The sequence below is a fragment of the Pogoniulus pusillus genome, chromosome 13 (genome assembly GCF_015220805.1).
Source record: "Pogoniulus pusillus isolate bPogPus1 chromosome 13, bPogPus1.pri, whole genome shotgun sequence".
Classification (NCBI taxonomy): domain Eukaryota; kingdom Metazoa; phylum Chordata; class Aves; order Piciformes; family Lybiidae; genus Pogoniulus; species Pogoniulus pusillus.
The window spans coordinates 30,728,620-30,747,852 of record NC_087276.1 but is presented as its reverse complement, the minus strand read 5'-3'; the positions used below and the strand labels follow the sequence as shown (position 1 = coordinate 30,747,852).

Genomic DNA, 19,233 nt, shown 5'->3' with positions numbered 1-19,233 from the left:
TCCTTCTTTGTCCTTGGTAAGATAAGTTGCCTGCCTAGAATCCCGCATGCTGCCATCACCCACCAGGCACAGCTGTCCTTCGTGTCTGGTCGCAGATGGTTCTTTCCTATGCATGACCTGGTCCTTGTTGGGTTTCATCCACACAAAAAGCTTTACAATGCAAAGAACACATGGATGGAGATCAGAAGGCAGGGTTTTAATAAATGGGGAGGCAGGACTAGGGGAAAAAAAAGCAGTCTTCATTTTCCAACTTCTGGAACAATTTTGAGGAAGGGGAAATGAAATCAAACACTGAGGCTTGGACAAATCCTCGTCATTGAACCAGGACAAGTGTTCCTCCAGGTGAGTCTTCTCTCATTAGTAACCCACAGGCTTTTATGCTAGAAATGAAACACTGAAGCTAGGCAGTGTTACAGAAAGCATACTCAAAACTCCACTGGAAAGCAGGTTATAGCCCAGCTGGGTTTGGTTGCTTTATAAAGCCACTGGGATACCCAAAAAGCTGCTGTAACAAAAGAGCACAGACAGATCCACTGACCTTATTTTCAAATCTGAAACAAAGTTCATACTGTAAAGCTAAAACTGCACCAAAAATTGAACTTAATTCCCCTTATCCACTGTAACAGAGAGCTGCTTTCACACAAAGTTTCCAAGCAGTACTTAATTCAGATTTTGAGACCTAAGGGAAAAAAAAAAACCCACAATCCAAAAAACCCCAAACCAGCACTTCATGAACCTCACCAGGATGAAGGCTTGGGAGAGAGCAGCAGGTAATTACACAAGAAGATTCTGTTTTGTCTCTACAGCATTTCCTACACAGCAGTAACTGCTGCATGCACAGCTCATGTAAACACACCTGTGGTTTCAGCTAAGCTGCCTGCAGCACTGTTCTACTGGTGCAGACCAGTCAAAGCTGGCACTGTCTCCTAGTCAAGTATTTTGATGAGAGCTCTTCCCACTCACTTTTGAGAACCAGCACATCTGTGCAGACCTGTGTCTGTGTGTATAGCTACAGAAACCCTCCATCATACAGGAAGTTACCTGGTTTAGCTCACACAGGAAAAGACACCTTGACTTCCAGTTACACCAGTTCTCCTCCTGAAACCCCCCCTGCAATCAACTGGCTTCTTCTGATCTCTCACTTCTGTCAATGCTGCCTGGTAGAGCTGATTCTGCACTGCCTTTGGTTTCTGCTGCCATCAGATAGACAAAGAGTCAATCCAAGTCAGAATGGCAGCATCTCCACCTGCATGCTTTTTGTGCTAGGTAAAGGCAGAGCAGAACAAAGCCCCAGTGGAACACCAGCAAGCTTCACCAGAAAGGTTAGGACGCACTCTTGAGTGCTCTTGCATCTGCTGTAACACCAGCTCCACCTGCAAGGAGCATCAGGATTCTTACACACAGATTTTAACACCAAGGTTTCACAATAAGCCCCATTCTCCTCTTCAAAACAGCCTCTCACAACTCCAGGGCAACTGTCTTTAATAGGTTTTGACCATGTTTACCTTTCCCTTCTACCCCATGTTCTAGGCAGTCAGCACATCATTCCCTTTGGGCTCAGCTGCTATTTCACCTTCGTTTGTGCTCTCTTCTTTTACTTCTTCGGAGTGCTCCTCCTCTTCCTGGGTTTCTGGTTTTACTGCCTTTGAGTTGTGTTCTCCTTTCAGACTCGATGGGTTTTGCTGTGTGTCCTCTTTGTTGCTCTTCACCACCTCCTGGAGGTTGTATTTTCTGAACAGGACATAGTCTTTCACCACACTTAAGCAACAGACACTCTTTATTATTTCCACCACAATTGTATACTGGGGGTTATTAAGATCGACTTTGTTTTCTGGGTTGAGGCTGCCCACAATTCCTGTAAAGCAAAGACCTGGTTCAGAAGGTGCTAGAAAAACCTTTCCATAACTTAAGCATGCCCTCTTGAAGGGAAGGATCAGAGTTAATAGAGAGGAGGCAACATCACCCTTATCTGTAACCAATTGCTTGGTTTTGTAGTTGCTCAAAACAGCAAAACAGAGCAGGCCTCTTAGAACACACCACCAGAATCTCCCACCAGACTGAAGGAACTGGAGAACAACTCCCCTCCAATTGCCACAACACCAAACACTCCAGTACAGTGGAGCCACTTTCAATTCCAGGGGAGAGGATTCTGCCCCTTGGCTCTGCTCTCCTCAGACCCCACCTGCAGTCCTGGGTGCAGTTCTGGAGCCCCCAACACAAGGACATGGAACTGCTTGAGCCAGTCCAGTGGAGGCCACCAAGATGTTGAGAGGGCTGCAGCAGCTCTGCTATGAGAACAGGCTACAAGAGCTGGGGCTCTGCAGCCTGATGAAGAGAAGGCTTCCAGGAGACCCTACAGTGGCCTTCCAGTATCTGAAGGGAGCTACAGGAAGGCTGGGGAGGGACCATTGACAAGGTCTGGTAATGACAGGGTGAGGAATAATGGGTTTGAACCGGCAGAGGGGAGATTCAAACTGGGTGTTAGGAAAGGGATCTTTGCAGTGAGGGTGGTGAGATGCTGGCACAGGTTGCCCAGGGAGGTTGTGGAGCACAAGGTGGTCTTTGATCAAAGATTCTGTGCTCCACAATCTCCCTGGAGGTGTTCAAGGCCACATTCTACTCTCTTCTGTTTGTCTCTTAAGGCATCAGCACCACTGCCAAGAACACCTTTTTTAAGCCTTAAGAGCAGCTTTTCAAATCCAACAAACAGATTTTAAGGCTGCCTGTTAAGAGCACTTCTAATAACCTGGCCTGTGCCCCGCGTGCAGCTTACAGACTTGTCTGCTGCCACAGCCATACGTACCTGCCAGTTCCTTAATCACTTCTTCCCTGCTCATGTGGCTGTTGTTACGAGCTTTGTAAACGATCTGAAAAGTGCCCTTATTAGGGGCTTTAAACCAAGGCTCAAAAAACGTTTCTGTGTACTTCTTCATCTCCTCCATAAAAGCCTTGCAGGTTCCAGAGATGGGCAGCATGCGCAGGATGACTCTGGTCTTCTTCTTCTTGGTGGCATGCATGTCCTTCAGTATGTGATGCACCAGGTTCTCAGGTTCTGCAAGAAAAACACCTCAGCCTAAGGAGCAACTCAAAGGCATTCTTCTTTCCTCTTCCCCTCTCTAAATATGCTGGGGAAATGCATGCTTGGCCATGCTGCCGTCAGCCTCAACTACCTCTGTGCAGAGTTGTTCTACTGTACTGAGTGACCAGAGATTACTTGGAGGTTGGAACTAGATGATCCTTGTGGTCCCATCCAACTCTGACTGATTCTATGATTCCTCTACCTTTAGCAACCCTGCTAATGACAAAATTCAGTGGCAATGCCAAAGGGTAGGGGAAGCCCTGTATTTGTTTGGTACACACCATAGAAGGGTTTAGGTTGGAAGGGAGCTCAAAGCTCAGCCAGCTCCAAGTCCCTGCTATAGGCAGGGACACCTCCCACTAGAAAAGGATGCTCAAGGCCTTATCCAACCTGGCCTTGAACACCTCCAGGGTGAACACCACACTGGGTGATTCTGTGCTCCACAACGTCCCTGGGCAACCTGTACCAATGTCTCACCACCCTCACTGCAAAGAACCCTTTCTTAACATCCAGTTTCAGTCTCCTCTCTGCCAGTTCAAACCCATTACCCCTTATCCTGTCATTACCAGACCTTGTCAATAGTCCCTCCCAAGACCTCCTGTAGCCTCCTTCAGATACAGGAAGGCTACTCCAAGATCTCCTCCAAGTCTTCTCTTCTCTAGGCTGCACAGCCCCAACTCTCTCAGCCTGTCCTCAGAGCAGAGCTGCTGCAGCCCTCTCAGCATCTTGGTGGCCTCCTCTGCACTGCCTCCAACACTTCCATGACCTGCTTGTGCTGGGGGCTCCAGAACTGCACCCAGGACTGCAGGTGGGGTGTGAGGAGAGCAGAGCCAAGGGGCAGAATCCCCTCCCTTGCCCTGCTGCCTACACCAGTCTCCTGGGAGTCCCCCTCTGTGGCCTCTTACTAACGCTGTTCAGAGCAGTTATCTCCACAGCACAAAGCAGCACCTGTTGCTGCCCCACCTATGCCCTGGGTTCTGATGAAGACCACGTTATTGGCGCCGCTCTCCACCGACTGGAACCGCCGCAGCTTCTGCTCCGTGGAGGCGCGGATCTGCCCCACCTCCTTCTTCAAAGCAGCTTCCACATCGTCGTCGTCGTCCTCCTCCTCCCTCTCGCTTCCAGACAGCCGCTCCTCCTGCTCTGAAAACTTCACACAAGGCACATCTCCGGTTTGGGGAGTCCCGAGCAGCACGCGTAAAACCCACGTGTAAGCCCAGCAGCAAGGGACCACCACCTGCGGGGCCCCGGAGGTAAGCGGCAAAGGCCTTCGAGGGGCTGCTGCGCCGGGCTCCGCTCGCACACACCCGCGGCCGCGCCGGGCTCCGCTCGCACAAACCCGCGCCCGCGGCCGCGCCGGGCTCCGCTCGCACACACCCGCGGCCGCGCCGGGCTCCGCTCGCACACACCCGCGCCCGCGCCGGGCTCCGCTCGCACACACCCGCGGCCGCGCCGGGCTCCGCTCGCACACACCCGCGCCCGCGCCGGGCTCCGCTCGCACACACCCGCGGCCGCGCCGGGCTCCGCTCGCACACACCCGCGCCCGCGCCCGCGCCGGGCTCCGCTCGCACACACCCGCGGCCGCGCCGGGCTCCGCTCGCACACACCCGCGGCCGCGCCGGGCTCCGCTCGCACACACCCGCGCCCGCGCCGGGCTCCGCTCGCACACACCCGCGCCCGCGCCGGGCTCCGCTCGCACAAGCCTGCGCCTCCGTGTGCGCCGTGGGCACGAACGGGGCCTTCTGCTTGGCCTCACGCCGCTGCCCTCCCCACAGCGCCTAGTGACAAGAGCCGGAGGGGTGCGGTCTATACCGCGTAGGGTCTCCTCCCGCCCAGCACCGAGGGACCGGCCGGACCCGCACGCACCTGCTCGGGCCCGTAGAGCAGGTCCCCGTACTCGCCGAGGAGGCTGTAGGCCTCCCCCACGCACTTGCGCTCGTTCATGTTGCAGGTGATGAGGATGCCGCGCATGCCGGCCTCCAGCTGCCGCCCGCCGCCGCGGGGACGCTTGGCCCGGCCCGCCGCGAAGTGGCCCTTGGGCCGCCGCTTCCGCGCCGCCGGCTCCGCCGCGGCCATCGACCGCCACTGGCTCCGCCGCCGCGCACCGCGAGGGCGTCAGCTCCGCGCCGCCGCCACAGCGCCCGCCGGGGGACAGCGCCCCCTGTGGCCTGGCTGTCCCGGCACGGCACCGCCGGAGGGCGCCGCGGGAGTCGGCAGGCACCGAGCGCCGCCGCTTGCCGCCGCACCCCTGCGCTGCCGGCTGCCGCCGGGCTCAGGGCTCCTCCCGCCGTCGGTGTAGCTGCAGGCAGCGCAGAGCCCTTGGAGGTAAAAAACCCCAGAAGGCCACCCTCGGAATTGGCGATCGGCAGCAGGCTGTGCGCCGGCCGCGGGCGGGACGAGCTGCCAGGAGCGGCTGGCGGAGCTGGGGCTGAGCAGCCCGCAGGAGACCGGAGCAGGGCCTCGTTAGCGCTTATCAGTATCTAACGGGAGAGCGTCAGGAGGACGGAGCCAGACTCCTCTCGGTGCTGCCCGGCGACAGGCCGAAGGGCAGTGGCACAGACAAGGTTTGCGTGGATGTTCCTTTGCCCGAGGGTGGCAGATCAGGGGCGCTGCCTGCCCAGAGAGGCGGTGCAGGCATTCAGAGCTCTTTGGGCACGCTCCTATGGAGGATGCTGCTGCAGCAGGGCAGCCTGGGCTGGCTGATCCTCAGAGGTCCCTTCCAGCCCCCACCGTTCTGTGAGGCTGTGTGATCCTGTGAGGACCTGTTGGGGTGCTGGAAGGTGTCCAGAGAAGGGCAGCAAGGCTGGGGAGGGGCCTGGAGCACAGCCCTGTGAGGAGAGGCTGAAGGAGCTGGGGGTGTGCAGCCTGCAGCAGAGGAGGCTCAGGGCAGAGCTCATTGCTGTCTGCAGCTACCTGCAGGGAGGCTGTAGCCAGGTGGGGTTGGGCTCTGCTGCCAGGCACCCAGCAACAGAAGAAGGAGACACAGTCTCAGGCTGTACCAGGGCAGGCCTAGGCTGGATGTTAAGGAGTTCTTCACAGCAAGAGTGATTGGCATTGGGATGGGCTGCCTGGAGAGGTGGTGGAGTCCCCATCCCTGGAGGTGTTCAAGAGGAGGCTGGATGAGGCAGTTGGTGCCATGGGTTAGTTAATTATAAGGGTTAGGGGAGGATAGGTTGGACTCGATGACCCCAGAGGTCTCTTCCAACCTGGTTAGTTTTGTGGTTCCCCAGGCACAGGACCCTGTGCACTCAGCTGTGCCCAAACTCAGTCGATCGTAGCCCTTGATGGTTTCTGTTCCCCGAACTACAGTTCCAGGGTTAAAGTCTGAGTTTGTGTTAAATGATTCCAAGAAAAGGAACTTTCAGGAAGTATTTGTCAGTTCCAACCAAAACAGGATGTGCCATTTGCATCTGGTCTGGAGCTTTGGGACTGACAGTTCCACAGCAGCTGTCAGACACAGGTGGGATCATTGACCAAGTGTAATTGAAATTCACTAAAGCTTTGCAGGGCTGGGGCTGGGCAAAAGGCTCAACGTTCTGGTGGGTTGTGGAGTCTCTGGAGCTGGCTATGTCAGGCCACGCCTGAAACAGGAGGAGGAATTTCTAGAGGCAGCTGAGTGGTGCAGGGGAAATGCAACTCACCACCTAGGAGGAGGATATTTCCGTGGTGAGAACTGCTGGGGGGCTTGGAATTACCCACCTGTGCTCTGGAGATCAGTCGTGTGCCCTACAGAAAGGTGCCAGGGCTCTGTGGCAGTCACAGCTTTCTTCCTACACTTGGAGCCTTTCAGCCTATGTCTTCCTGGCATTATTCACTGTGTTTTATCACAGTTCACTGCTCTCTCTTTGTGTTGGTGCCTTCTCGGGGCAATGTGATCTTCTGCTTAGAGAATCTCTTTAAGGCTGTCCCTCTGTCTTTCCTCTGGGAGGATTTCATCTCCTGTGTTTCAGACTGCAGATTAACGTTTCACTCCTGCAGCCTGGCTGTAGGTCTCCCTTCTCTGCTGGGCAGAGAGCAGTGTTGTGGTTTGGAGCATCTCCTGAGTCAGTCTCTTTTGGCTGCACTGAACGCTTCGGGGAGCTGGGTAACGTCTCCTTTGAGCGTGCTGTTTGCAAACAGACACGGGTGGAACCCCAGGAGGGAGTGCTGGCAGAAGTACAGGACCTATGTGCCAGCAAGGACCACAGTGTCATGCTCACCCATCAGCACCCAGAGGACTCTTCTGCCCCAAAGATGTAGATGGGCATTAGCAATCCTTCTGTTGACCTTGGAGCCATGGTTTGAGAATGGAGACACAGCAGGAGCCGTTTAGGGCACTGGCAGTCAGACTCCTATGCATCTTGCTGTCCCAATTTAACCTACAGCTGTCACTGTCTCCCTAGCTTTTACAGGAGAGACTGTGCACCACTGCCACAGCCATGCCCACAGTCTGTGACCTGGGTAGAAAAGAAGATGGCACACATTCCCTCCTGCTTCTCCCATGGGAGCAGAGCAGAGGAGGCAGCACAGCTGCACCACGTAACTGCTCTCTGACTGTGGGGCAGAGCCCTCAAAAAACTCAGAGCCACCAGGTGTTGACAGAGCTGGTCCAGGCACCAGCTGCAGCATCTCGGCAATCAGCACTGTTGCCGTGGCTGAACTCGTGGGGTGACCCAGGAAGCCTCAAGCTACCTGAGCAGTGCAGCCACAGAGCCTGTCACAAGGGTTGCTCCTGTGTTGCCACAGCCAGAGCGTAACAGATGTGGCTTGGTGTAGCGAGGTCTTTCTTATGAGTGTATTACTCCGTGGGCTGCTGAACAGAAAGAGGGCAGGAAAAGGAAACAGGAGAGATTTGAGACTCACTTTCTACCTCCACCCTGAGCTCTGCACAAACCTGTCAGCTGTCCTAGCCGTGCTGGGCTCAGCTGCCCCTGGTGTGAGTCCTAGGTACATGTGAGGAGGACAGCAGCTGGTCACTGGAGGTAGCAGTGGAGCGTGGACGTGCGGCCAGCAGCCTGAGATCTGTGGAAGGAGTCAAAGCTGTGACACATCCCAGCGCTGGGGGCTCCACTTGGGTGCAAGACAGAGGCAGTAAGTTGGAACTGACAGCCTGTCCCCTCTGCCCACCCTTTCTTGGGGGCTGGCTGTCCACATTCCCCCTTCTCCCTGTCTCTTCCATCTGGCTGGGTTTCTCTCTTGTGTTTCTTGTACACAGATTGAATGTCAGCGATCCAAAATAGGTCCCTTTGCTTCACTAAATCACTGCATCCCTTGAGCTCTGGCTGGCTGATGATTAATTCCACAGGGAGCTGGTAGTGTTTGCATTACTTTGTCAATAGAGTACAGTTGACAGTGCATGAAAATAACTACTTCAGAGTTTTCAGATCTCCTGCTAAGTTTGCTCTGTTTGTGAAGTTAAGGCTTTGCATCTGGGGGCCTTTTCCAGGGAGTCTCTCAGTGTTTCCTCTTCTCAAAAAGCAGTGCTTTTTTGCTGACCACTCAGAATGATGCTTCAAACGTTGATAGTTGGACTCTTTTCAGGGCTCTGCGACGTTTGTTTCATTCCTGGCAACCAAGAGCAGTGAGTACCTGGATACACTGTGGTCACAACCAGTGGTTCAGGCACACTTAGTGGCTTATCTGTGCCACGCCTTGGTCCATGCTGTTGCTTCTGTGTTGTCAGGCAGTAGCAGACATTGCATCTGGGGAAAGCGGAGCCTGAGTAGCATTTGGTGCCTCCCTGCTGTGCAAGACGACTGAATGCGATCCACAGGACCACAGGGCTCATAGGAAGGGAGGGAATGAACTACAGGAAAGCTGCCACAGCAACAAGGCTGAGTTCTGGTTGAGTGCAGAGTTAGGAACTCAGATGCATGGTGGGCACTGGCAAGCAGGGGCCAGACAGTGGCCAACCCGGAGCTGTCCTCGGGAGTGACTCCCGTTTACAGCTGTGAGCAGCTGTGTAGCAAGTGAAAGCTGCTCTGAAACCCTGTGGCTGATAGCAGTTTTGTGACTTTATCCCTGTAGCACTTCTTGGAGAGATAATCATCGACAGCCAACCTTGAGGAGACTGTTATGGCTCTTGCTGCCGTGCATCTGTCGCTGAGGATCCCAGGAGCTGTGTCCCTGCGGGCTCCCCTGAGGGCTCTGCAGCTTTGTAGCCGGTGCTACCCGGGTCACGCCTCTTGGAGCTACGAAGCCATGAAACAGCAGTACAGGCCAGAGATACCAGAGTACTTCAACTTTGCAAGAGATGTGCTGGACAGATGGGCTGAAGTGGAAAAGGTAAGAGTTGCTTGGCTTTTCTGCTGCTGAAGTGTGTAATGACAGTCATTGGTGCTGGACGTCTGACAAACCCAATAACCAGGACACTGCAGTTAGGTGCACATGATCGTCTGGGGAACATCTCATGCAGTTTGAACCTCTAGACCCTTTAAGCCACCTGCTCTCTTGTCCCTGAGTCCAAACAGTTCTTTCCTTTAATCAGTACCTGTAGTGAGATTGAATGTGTGTCCACAGGTGCCTTGTAAATGAGGCTCCAAACTGTGGCATCAACTCCCCCTCCAGCTGTGCCATGCATCCCTACCCAGATGTGCCAGGGAAATCATTTGGTCTCTCTGTGCTTCATTGCCTGCCTGTAAAGTGAATGAGGACAGTGTAAGATCAAACCTCACCCACCTATCCCAGATGTGAAATCGTTTGCATAGAGAGCTTGGACTCTAGAAACCTGCCATAGCTCTCTTCAAAGAAAGGCACTATAAAAACCAGGCAAACAAACAAAGGATATGAAGAAGGAGTCTAAACCCTTTATAGCCTAGCTGGGCCACCTAGGTCTGGTCTCTGGGGCTGCAGGAGTGGCTGTGCAGGCTCAGACTGTTCATGCTGAGGGGCTCAGTGCAGTTCTAGCCATGCTGCCAGCAAGATCACAGCAGAACTATCACCTGTCTGGCAGTCATTTCTCTTGCAGGAAAACCTGCAAACAGGCAGGCAGGCTGCAAACAGAGCAAGGAACAATCTCTGGAACTTTGCCCTCTGAAGTGCACAGATAAAATCTTCTCCCCTGAAAATTAACCTCAGTGTTATTGTACCTTCAGATGACAAGAAGGAGTCACGTTCCTGCTGCCCCAGTGAATGTTTTGCTCAGGAGATGATTTGCTACGCTGCTACTGCCAAATTCATTGACCCTCTTTAAAGCACATTGTGTGCATCCATATCACATCACACAGCAGTGGAGATAGAGGTTAAAGGTCACACTCTGTGGGCCTCTGCCTTTGAAACTTTGATTTCATTTTCAGAAGTACCCAGCAGATAGGCTCAATTCCAGACAAAGTTGAAAATGAGCTCTGAGGGCACAGGAGGCTCTGAGGCACAGCTCAGAAACAACTGCTTGTTTTCATCAGTTGGCTTTGTTGGCATGACCTGAGCCAAAATCATTCTTCTTTCTCTGTACAGCCTCTTCAGAGGAGGAACTTGGGAAAGAAATACCAATTTAATTTGCTAAATGACAAGTATAAGCTGTTCTTCCCAGGGGGCAGTTCTCTGCCTCATCTGGAGTCTCTGGCTGGTTTCTGTTGCATCCCCAGGTGGCTCCAGCACCGAATAACTGATGGATGCTTTTCCCCCTCAGACTTAGGGTAAAATCAATGTGTTTCTAAAGTGAAGCATTTCCCCTGGACCCTGTTGTTCTGCAGGAGGGGAAGAAGTCTAAAAACCCTGCATTGTGGTGGGTAGATGGTGCTGGAGAAGAGGTGAGGTGGAGCTTTGAAGAGCTGGGAGTGCTGTCCAGGAAGGTGGCCAATGTGCTCTCCGATGCCTGCGGTCTGCAGCAGGGAGACAGAGTTATTGTGGTTCTGCCCCGGGTCCCCGAGTGGTGGCTGGTGAATGTGGCTTGCATGAGAACAGGTAAGTCAAAGCAGAGGGCTGCTCTGTAGCTACACAAACTGTGACTTAAGTCCCTGCTGCACCCAAAACTACCAACATGCTGCTGAGGATGAACCAGCGTTCATGCTGGTCCAAGCCACTCCTCATGCCAACTTTTCCCTTCATGAAGCTTTTAGGACTTGAGCACATGCTCTGGCTGTTAAAGAAGCTCTGCATGTGCCTCTGCCACTCTTCTCTTCACAGCACCTCTGCCACATTGCAAATGCACCCTCTTGCTAACCTGCAGTGAAATTAACCCACACCTAGAGTGTTCTGTGTGTGCCCCTGTGGGATCTGTTACTCAGCTTCCCACTCCCTTGGGGCCTCGCAAACACCAGCAGCAGATCTGTGAGGCAGCAGCCAGTAGTGAGGTCCAGAGGGATGGCATGTGCCAGGGGCAGTGTTTCCAGAACAAGGGAAGTTATCCTGTTGAGTTCTTTCATTGTCCCGTGCTCAATGTTGTATTTGCTAACTTGTGCTAATCCTCATATAGTGTTTAGTCCCTCTGACAAATCAGTGTCTTTACACGTGTAGGGGCAAGCCCTGCTTTTAGTAACAAAAGAACAAAGCAAGCTGAAGTCTGCTTGCAGGCAGAGATCTTATTCTGAAACCCTGAGATGGTTTTCACGTTCTGCTCCCTTCCCCTTAGGGACTGTCTTGATTCCTGGCACGCAGCAGCTGACAGCGAAGGACATCCTGCACCGACTGCAGAAGTCCAAGGCCAAGTGTATCATCACTGATGATTCCGTGGCACCAGCTGTAGACTCGGTTGGGGCTGAATGCCAGTCTCTGAAGTGCAGGTTGCTTGTGTCAGAGGGCCACAGAGAAGGCTGGCTGAACTTCAGGGACCTCCTGAAGTGAGTAGATGGCACCGTGAGAGCAGCACAGCAGTAACTGCTGGCACACACCCGGACATTTTCACCCCTTTAGGACTGCTTGTGGGAAGCCACCAATGTTTATGACACCTTCGGTGGCTGCACTTGTTCTGCTTAAAAGCTTTCCAAAAGGTGTGAGTCACACTTGCAAATCGCTGTATTCATCACTTTGCTTCTTTTAAGGCAGGCTCCTTCTGATCACCAGTGTGTGACCAGCAGGTGTGGAGACCCAATGGCCATCTTTTTCACTAGTGGAACTACAGGATCGCCAAAAATGGTTGAGCACTCCCACTGCAGCTATGGCATTGGCCTCACCGTAAGTGGAAGGTACAGCTACCACTTTAAACCAGACCTATTTCTCTGGCCAGTCACAGAGAAGAAGGGAGAGAATCAGGATGTTTACCAGACGTTTTTGTTTCCGTAGTTCAGAACCAGCAGTTGTTTACCACACACAAAAGGGCAGGGCTTTTGCCATAAAACAAGGCAGTCTGAGAGCAGCTGCCTTGGGGTATAGAGAATGGAGTGAGCATACAGTCACTGGCTTCTTGTGAGGTGCTGGAAGGTGTCCAGAGCAGGGCAGCAAGGCTGGGGAGAGGTCTGGAGCACAGCCCTGTGAGGAGAGGCTGAGGGAGCTGGGGGTGTGCAGCCTGCAGCAGAGGAGGCTCAGGGCAGAGCTCATTGCTGCCTGCAGCTGCCTGAAGGGAGGCTGTAGCCAGGTGGGGTTGGGCTCTGCTGCCAGGCAAGCAGCAACAGAACGAGGGGACACAGCCTCAAGCTGTGCCAGGGCAGGTCTAGGCTGGATGTGAGGTGGAAGTTGTTGTTAGAGAGAGTGATTGGCATTGGAATTGGCTGCCTAGGGAGGTGGTGGAGTCGCCGTGGCTGGAGGTGTTGCAGCCAAGCCTGGCTGGGGCACTTAGTGCCATGGTCTGGTTGGTTGGGCAGGGCTGGGTGCTAGGTTGGGCTGGCTGAGCTTGGAGCTCTCTTCCAACCTGCTTGATTCTATGATTCTTTTAGATCATAGAACTCTTTGGGTTGGAAAATCCCTCCAAGCTCATCCAGTCCAACCATCAACCCAATACTACTGTGACCACTAAACCATATGCCCAGGTGCAATGTCCACATCTTTCTTCAACACCTCCACCCCTCCCTGGGCAGCCTGCTCCAATCCCTGACCACTCTTGCAGCAAAGAATTTTTTTCCTTATCTCCAACCTAAACCTTCCCTGGCACAACTTGAGGCCATTTCTTCTCGTTCTGTCACTTGAATGATAGAGAGAAGAGACCAGCCCCCACCTCACTGCAAACTTCTCTCAGTAGAGAGCAGTGAGGTCTTCCCTCAGCATCCTTCTCTGCAGACTAAACAAGGTTGAACATCTCTTTTAACTTCTGGTACATTTATCCTTGTATCTAGTTAATAGAATGCCCAGGAGCTGCACACCAGCACACCTTTATGGAGTCTGTGTCATAAAGGGGTCTGTTAAGGCTTCTGAATTCATGTGTGTCTGGATTAGACACAGCTTCTGCAGGAAGCAAACACTGATGGCTGAGAATCTTTCAATATACAAATCAGTGTTGTTTATAAACTGATTTGGCAACCTGCTTTGCTCTAACAGGCAAAGAATAACGAGTGAGAAAATACCAATTTAGAGAAACAGAAAACATTTCCTCATCTCTAAAATCTAGTTCAGCAAAGCCTCAGCAATGCTATCCACATTTCTACACCACCATATTCTGAGGTGGTGGTTGCTTTTCTGCCAGTGTCATTTTGCCCTTAGGAAAAGGCAACACAGTCTGTTCTGCTGACATCCTGCCCGTGCTGTGCCTAACCCCTGCTCAGAAACTCACCTTCCTCTAACTGCCTTTTACCCAAGACAAGCAGTGATGGGTTCTGCTTGATCTTTTAATACTTGCCTTATTGCTGCCAAACAGAGACTGCAAACTGTTTCTTTCTCACACCAGGTACTGGCTGGACTTGACCTCTTCAGATATACTTTGGAACACATCAGACACAGGCTGGGCAAAGGCAGCTTGGAGCAGCGTTTTTTCAGCCTGGATCCAAGGGGCGTGTGTGTTTGTACACAAGATGCCACACTTTGACCCACGCATTGTCTTCGAGGTGAGTGAGGAGAGCCCCACAACAGCAGCACTATTCTCTATGGCTGGTTTTGCCCAGGTTTGCATTTTCAGGGGCAGCACAGTTGTAACTCACCAACCAGTAGGCAAACGACCAGCTGAGTAGTGAGCGCTGCAGATGTTTGCCCCAAACAAGAGCATATTTGGTATCCACAGAGTTTCATCATATGCTGTGCTCTGGATCTGACTGCACAAACCTGCAGACATCCATGAGGGAAGCACGCCAGAAATTGTTCTGGAATTTGTGGAGCACTTTGGTGCTGTTTTTAAAGTGGCAAGAACAAGATGGATGAGAATTTCACAGTTCAAGTCAAGGGCAAAGAGGCAGTGAGGTGGAATTTCTTTAACAAAAGGCACCAACTTTATATCTCTTACATCCACACACGACTAGGACTGCTGAGTTTCTCTTTGCCTGGAATGATTTATCAGCACATCCATGCTAATTAGGTGGCTGGAAATTGCCAGTTAGTGTTGGGGCCTGTTGAAAACCACTGCCAGTGGGCACACCCACAGAACACCTCAGAGAGCAGCCCCATGGTTTCAGTTGTTTTCTGCTGAACTGTCATTGTGGAGAAATTCTGCAAGAGAAACTGTAAAGCTTTCCTGAAAGGGGGAAAAAACCCCCACAAACTTCAGTGTGTGGAACTAATTGTAAAATGAGGTAGGTTCTGTTTTGAAGATGAAACTAATTAAACGTAGCTGCTGTGCATTGGTGTTGGCAAGTCCTGCGCTGGCTGCTTTGAGGATGCAGCAGCTCCTTTGTGTGTTTCCCCAGCTGGATGCAGAGCTCATTATGTTGTTGCTTGCAATGAAGGTAGCAGCTCACATGAAGGTAACAGCTTACAGAGAGAGTGCAGCACAGACACCAACAACCCTGTGCTGGGCTGCAGCAAGAACAGTGTGGGCAGCAGGGCAAGGGAGGGGATTCTGCCCCTTGGCTCTGCTCTCCTCAGGCCCCACCTGCAGTCCTGGGTGCAGGTCTGGAGCCCCCAGCACAAGGAGTATATGGAACTGTTGGAGCCAGTACAGAGGAGGCCACCAAGATGCTCAGAGGGCTGAAGCAGCTCTGCTGTGAGGACAGGCTGAGAGAGTTGGGGCTGTGCAGGCTGGAGAAGAGAAGGCTTGGAGGAGACCTTGGAGTGGCCTTCCAGTATCTGAAGAGGGCTGCAGGAAGGCTGAGGAGGGACTATTGACAAGGTCTGGTAATGACAGGATGAGGAGGAATGGGTTTGAACTGGCAGAGGGGAGATTCAAAGTAAATGTTAGGAAGAAGTTCTTCTTTACAGTGGGGGTGGTGAGACACTGGCACAGGTTGCCCAGGGAGTTTGTGGAGCACAGAATCAACCAAGGTGATCTTTGAACATCTCCCTGGAGGTGTTCAGGACCAGGCTGGATGAGGCCTTGAGCAACCTGTTCTAGTGGGAGGTGTCCCTGCCTATGGTAAGGGGTTGGAGTTGGCTGAGCTTTGAGGTCCCTTCCAACCTAAACCATTCTGTGTTTCAGTATCTTGTCAGTATGCTTTGGTTTTATTTATTTCTCCTTTTTAAATGTTGAATTCTCTAGAGTCTGTCAAGGTTCCCCATAACAGTTTTCTGTTCTCCTCCAACTGCCTACCGAATGTTTGTGCAACACAAAGTGTCCAGGTAAGCAAAAGCAGAGTATCTTTGCTGCTGCATTGGATCAAAACTCACCAGACCAAGTCCTCATCTGACCATGATTTTATACCAGCTTTGCAGTGGCACAGCTTATGTATTTCCCAACGTTTTGAACCTGAAGGATTAGGAACAAAGATTAAAGGCTTAGGCACAGCTTAACTATCTCAGATTTCGTAATTTGCATTCATCTTGTGTCAGACTTCAAAGCAGTTTAGCTGAGGGTGTAAGGGGATAGCCATGATCTGAGAATGACACATCCAGCTGGCATTTGTCACCAGTGGTGTCCTCAAGGGATCAGTGCTGGGCACAGTCTTGTTCAATATCTTTATTGATGATCTGGACCAGGGCATTGAGTCCAGCATCAGTAAGTTTGCAGGTGACACCAAGCTAGGAGCAGCTGTGGACCTGTTGGAGGGTAGGAGAGCCCTGCAGAGGGACCTGGCCATGCTGGCTGGGTAGGCAGAGGCCAATGGGATGAGACTGAACAAGGCCAAGTGCAGGGTTCTGCCCTTTGGCCACAACAACCCCAAGCAGCACTAGAGGCTGGGGCCAGAGTGGCTGAGAGCAGCCAGGCAGAGGGGGACCTGGGGGCGCTGGTAGCTGAAGATGAGGCAGCAGTGCCCAGGTGGGCAGCAGAGCCAATGGCATCCTGGGCTGGCTCAGGAGCAGTGTGGGCAGCAGAACAAGAGAGGTTCTTCTGCTCCTGTGCTCAGCACTGCTCAGGCCACCCCTTGAGTGCTGTGCCCAGTTCTGGGCTCCTGAATTCCAAGAGATGTTGAGGTGCTGGAAGTTGTCCAGAGAAGGGCAGCAAGGCTGGTGAGGGGCCTGGAGCACAGCCCTGTGAGGAGAGGCTGAGGGAGCTGGGGGTGTGCAGCCTGCAGCAGAGGAGGCTCAGGGTGACCTCATTGCTGTCTACAACTCCCTGAAGGGAGGTTGTAGCCAGGTGGGGTTGGGCTCTTCGCCTAGACAAGCAGCAACAGAAGAAGGGGACACAGTCTGAAGTTGTGCCAGGGGAGGACTAGGCTGGATGTTGTTAGGAAGTTGTTGTCAGAGAGAGTGATTGGCATTGGAATGGGCTGCCCAGGGAGGTGGTGGAGTGGCCGTGCCTGGAGGTGTTGAAGCCAAGCCTGGCTGGGGCACTGAGTGCCATGGTCTGGTTGATTGGCCAGGGCTGGGTGCTAGGTTGGGCTGGGTGAGCTTGGAGGTCTCTTCCAACCTGGCTGATTCTGTGATCTTCAGAAGTGATGTTACAATGACAGTGCCCTTATGTCTGGTTTTGCATTTGTTCCTGCAGCACTGTAAGCTACGAGATGTGTGTCAGGATAGCATGGTGAAATGTAGGAAACATTCCTTGGCCTCCTTTACCTCTTGTGTGAGCTTTTATTGCCATTAGTGGTGACCTTAGTTGTTCCTTTTCAGTTTAGACCCCAGGTGGATTCCAGGGGTGGAAGCAGCATACTGATGATTAGATTTGCTAGGAGAGCACAGGAGTAAAGCAGCAGATTGCTTTGCTTTGTTTGTTGGCTTCGTGCTTTGGGTTTTGGTTTAGTTTTGTTTAACTCTACCCAGCTCAGACAGAACGAGCTTAGTGAAAATGTTGGGGGCTGTCCCAGGTTAGGGTGGATCCCTCCCCCAGTAAACTCACTACAAGATGAGTTTAGGAAAGTCAGGAAAAATGACATTGTATTTCTGATAGCTTGAACTAAATGTGAGAGTTTAAGGAGAATAAAGTGCAACAGAAAGAGAATTACCTTAAGGGGGGTGGGGAAGGGGCCAAGTGGCGGCAAAGCAGCAGCAGCCATACCAGCGGCAGGGGAAGGTAGCAGCAGGCACAGCAGTAGCAGCAAGGGGAAGGTCCAAGCTGTGCTTCCAGACACAAAGCTCTTGAAGCTCCAATGAAGTAACTTCTCCATTGCTGCCATTCTGTGGCCTGTGCCTGGGATGTTCTCCTCTCCACTCAGAGCTTCCACTTCTGAGCTTCTGTGTTCCCAGGTTTTTTGAGTCTGAGCTAGACATCAGCTCAAACGGCCCCAGGGCTATATAGAAAGGACCCCAGAGGCGAGGAATGAGAAGCGGCTGGGCTGCAGCCTGCAGGTGCTAGCAGTGTCCTGTCTTCTCTTCTCACTAAGCTACCGGTTCCGAGGGCTGCGGCACTGCGTGAGCGCGGGGGAGCCCATCAACGCCGACGTGGTGCAGGCGTGGAAGGCACACACTGGGCTGCATATTCACGAGGGCTACGGACAGACAGAAACTGTAGGTGCTGCTCTGAAGCTGCACACCACTGCCTTGTGCACACAGCTACATATTCCTCTCAGCTTGCCAAGGAGAAGTGGTTAAAATGGTTATACACAGCTGGGAACTCAGGGGGAAAGTCATTTGCAATAAGCAGCAGTGGGAAAAAGATTAGGTGTTACAGGGCAAGGGGGAGGATCCTCCCCCTTTGCTCTTGCCAGACCCCACCTGGAGCACTGTATGCAGTTCTGGAGCCCTTAACACAGGACACGGAACTGTTGGAGCCAGTCCAGAGGAGGCCACCAAGATGCTGAGAGGGCTGCAGCAGCTCTGCTATGAGGACAGGCTGAGAGAGTTGGGGCTCTGCAGCTTGGAGGAGACCTTGTAGTAGCCTTCCAGTATCTGAAGGGGGCTACAGGAAAGCTGGGGAGGGACTATTGACAAGGTCTTGTAGTGACAGGACAAGAGATAATGTGTTTCAACTGGCAGAGGGGAGATTGAAACTAGAAGTTAGGAAAGGGTTCTTTGCAGTGAGGGTGGTGAGACACTGGCACAGGTTGCCCAGGGAGGTGGTCAAGGCCAGGTTGGATGAGGCCTTGAGGCACCTGTCTAGTGGGAGGTGTCCTTGCCAATGGTGGAGGCTTGGAACTGGATGATCTTTGAGGTCCCTTCCAACCTAAACCATTCTGTGATCCTATATTCTTAACAGCTTCAGCCCAAATCCAAGGACTGGTTTTCATTCCTGTGGGGTTTGGATTGGGAACTAGCACAAGAGAGGTGCACTTCTCAGTACTGCATTCCAAATTCTGCTTCTGTCTCTAGAGCAGCCACTAACATTATTTAGAGCTGTGGGCATGATTCTGAGGGCACAGTTTATGTCCTGGGTTAGAGCAGCTCCCTCCCCAGCAGAGTAAACTCACTGCAACGTGGATGTTTTTTTTTGAGAGGTCAGGAAAAATGACATTGTATTTCTGATAGCTCAAACTAAATGTGACAGCTTAAGGAGAATAAACTGCAACAGAACGAGAATAACTTAAGGGAGATGGGGCAGGGGTCAAGCGGCAGCAAAAGCAGCAGCAGCCAAGCCAGCGGCGGGGGAAGGTAGCAGCAGGCACAGCAGAAGTAGCAAGGGGAAGGTCCAAGCTGTGCTTCCAGACACAAAGCTCTTGATGCTCCAGTGAAGTGATAGTAACTTCTCCATTGCTGCCATTCTATGGCCTGTGTCTGGGATGTTCTCCTCTCAACTCAGAGCTTCCACGTCAAAGTTTCTCTGTTCCCAATTTTTATGTCTACAGCTCCCTGCAGGGAGGCTGTAGCCAGGTGGGGTTGGGCTCTTCTGCCAGGCAAACAGCAGCAAAACA

The 19,233-nt window shown here is 52.6% G+C and overlaps 2 protein-coding genes across 10 annotated transcripts in view; one reads left to right on the top strand and one right to left on the bottom strand.

Annotated features, from left to right (window-relative positions):
• Nucleotides 1-175: 175 nt before the first annotated feature.
• On the bottom strand, nucleotides 176-5,173 carry THUMPD1 (THUMP domain containing 1). The gene is made up of 4 exons (XM_064153835.1): nucleotides 4,946-5,173; nucleotides 4,043-4,229; nucleotides 2,804-3,052; nucleotides 176-1,855 (listed from the first exon to the last, which is right to left on the bottom strand). The coding sequence occupies exons 1-4, from the start codon at nucleotides 5,153-5,155 to the stop codon at nucleotides 1,527-1,529; spliced, it is 975 nt and encodes a 324-aa protein (XP_064009905.1). The 5' UTR covers nucleotides 5,156-5,173; the 3' UTR covers nucleotides 176-1,526.
• LOC135180947 (acyl-coenzyme A synthetase ACSM3, mitochondrial-like) overlaps nucleotides 4,141-19,233 on the top strand; it is a 19,157-nt gene continuing 4,064 nt past the window's right edge. For 2 of the 9 annotated variants that reach the window (XM_064153834.1, XM_064153833.1), the window contains exons 1-9: nucleotides 7,896-8,149; nucleotides 8,600-8,639; nucleotides 8,742-9,343; nucleotides 10,750-10,960; nucleotides 11,628-11,835; nucleotides 12,037-12,180; nucleotides 13,812-13,968; nucleotides 15,549-15,628; nucleotides 17,770-17,893. In XM_064153834.1, coding sequence (XP_064009904.1) covers nucleotides 9,134-9,343; nucleotides 10,750-10,960; nucleotides 11,628-11,835; nucleotides 12,037-12,180; nucleotides 13,812-13,968; nucleotides 15,549-15,628; nucleotides 17,770-17,893 — 1,134 coding nt within the window. In that variant the 5' untranslated portion in view covers nucleotides 7,896-8,149; nucleotides 8,600-8,639; nucleotides 8,742-9,133. Of the gene's footprint in view, nucleotides 4,333-5,279; nucleotides 5,644-7,895; nucleotides 8,150-8,560; nucleotides 9,344-10,749; nucleotides 10,961-11,627; nucleotides 11,836-12,036; nucleotides 12,181-13,811; nucleotides 13,969-15,548; nucleotides 15,629-17,769; nucleotides 17,894-19,233 lie in introns of those variants that run through there. The other 7 variants (XM_064153831.1, XM_064153829.1, XM_064153830.1 and 4 more) reach the window with 7 other exon arrangements.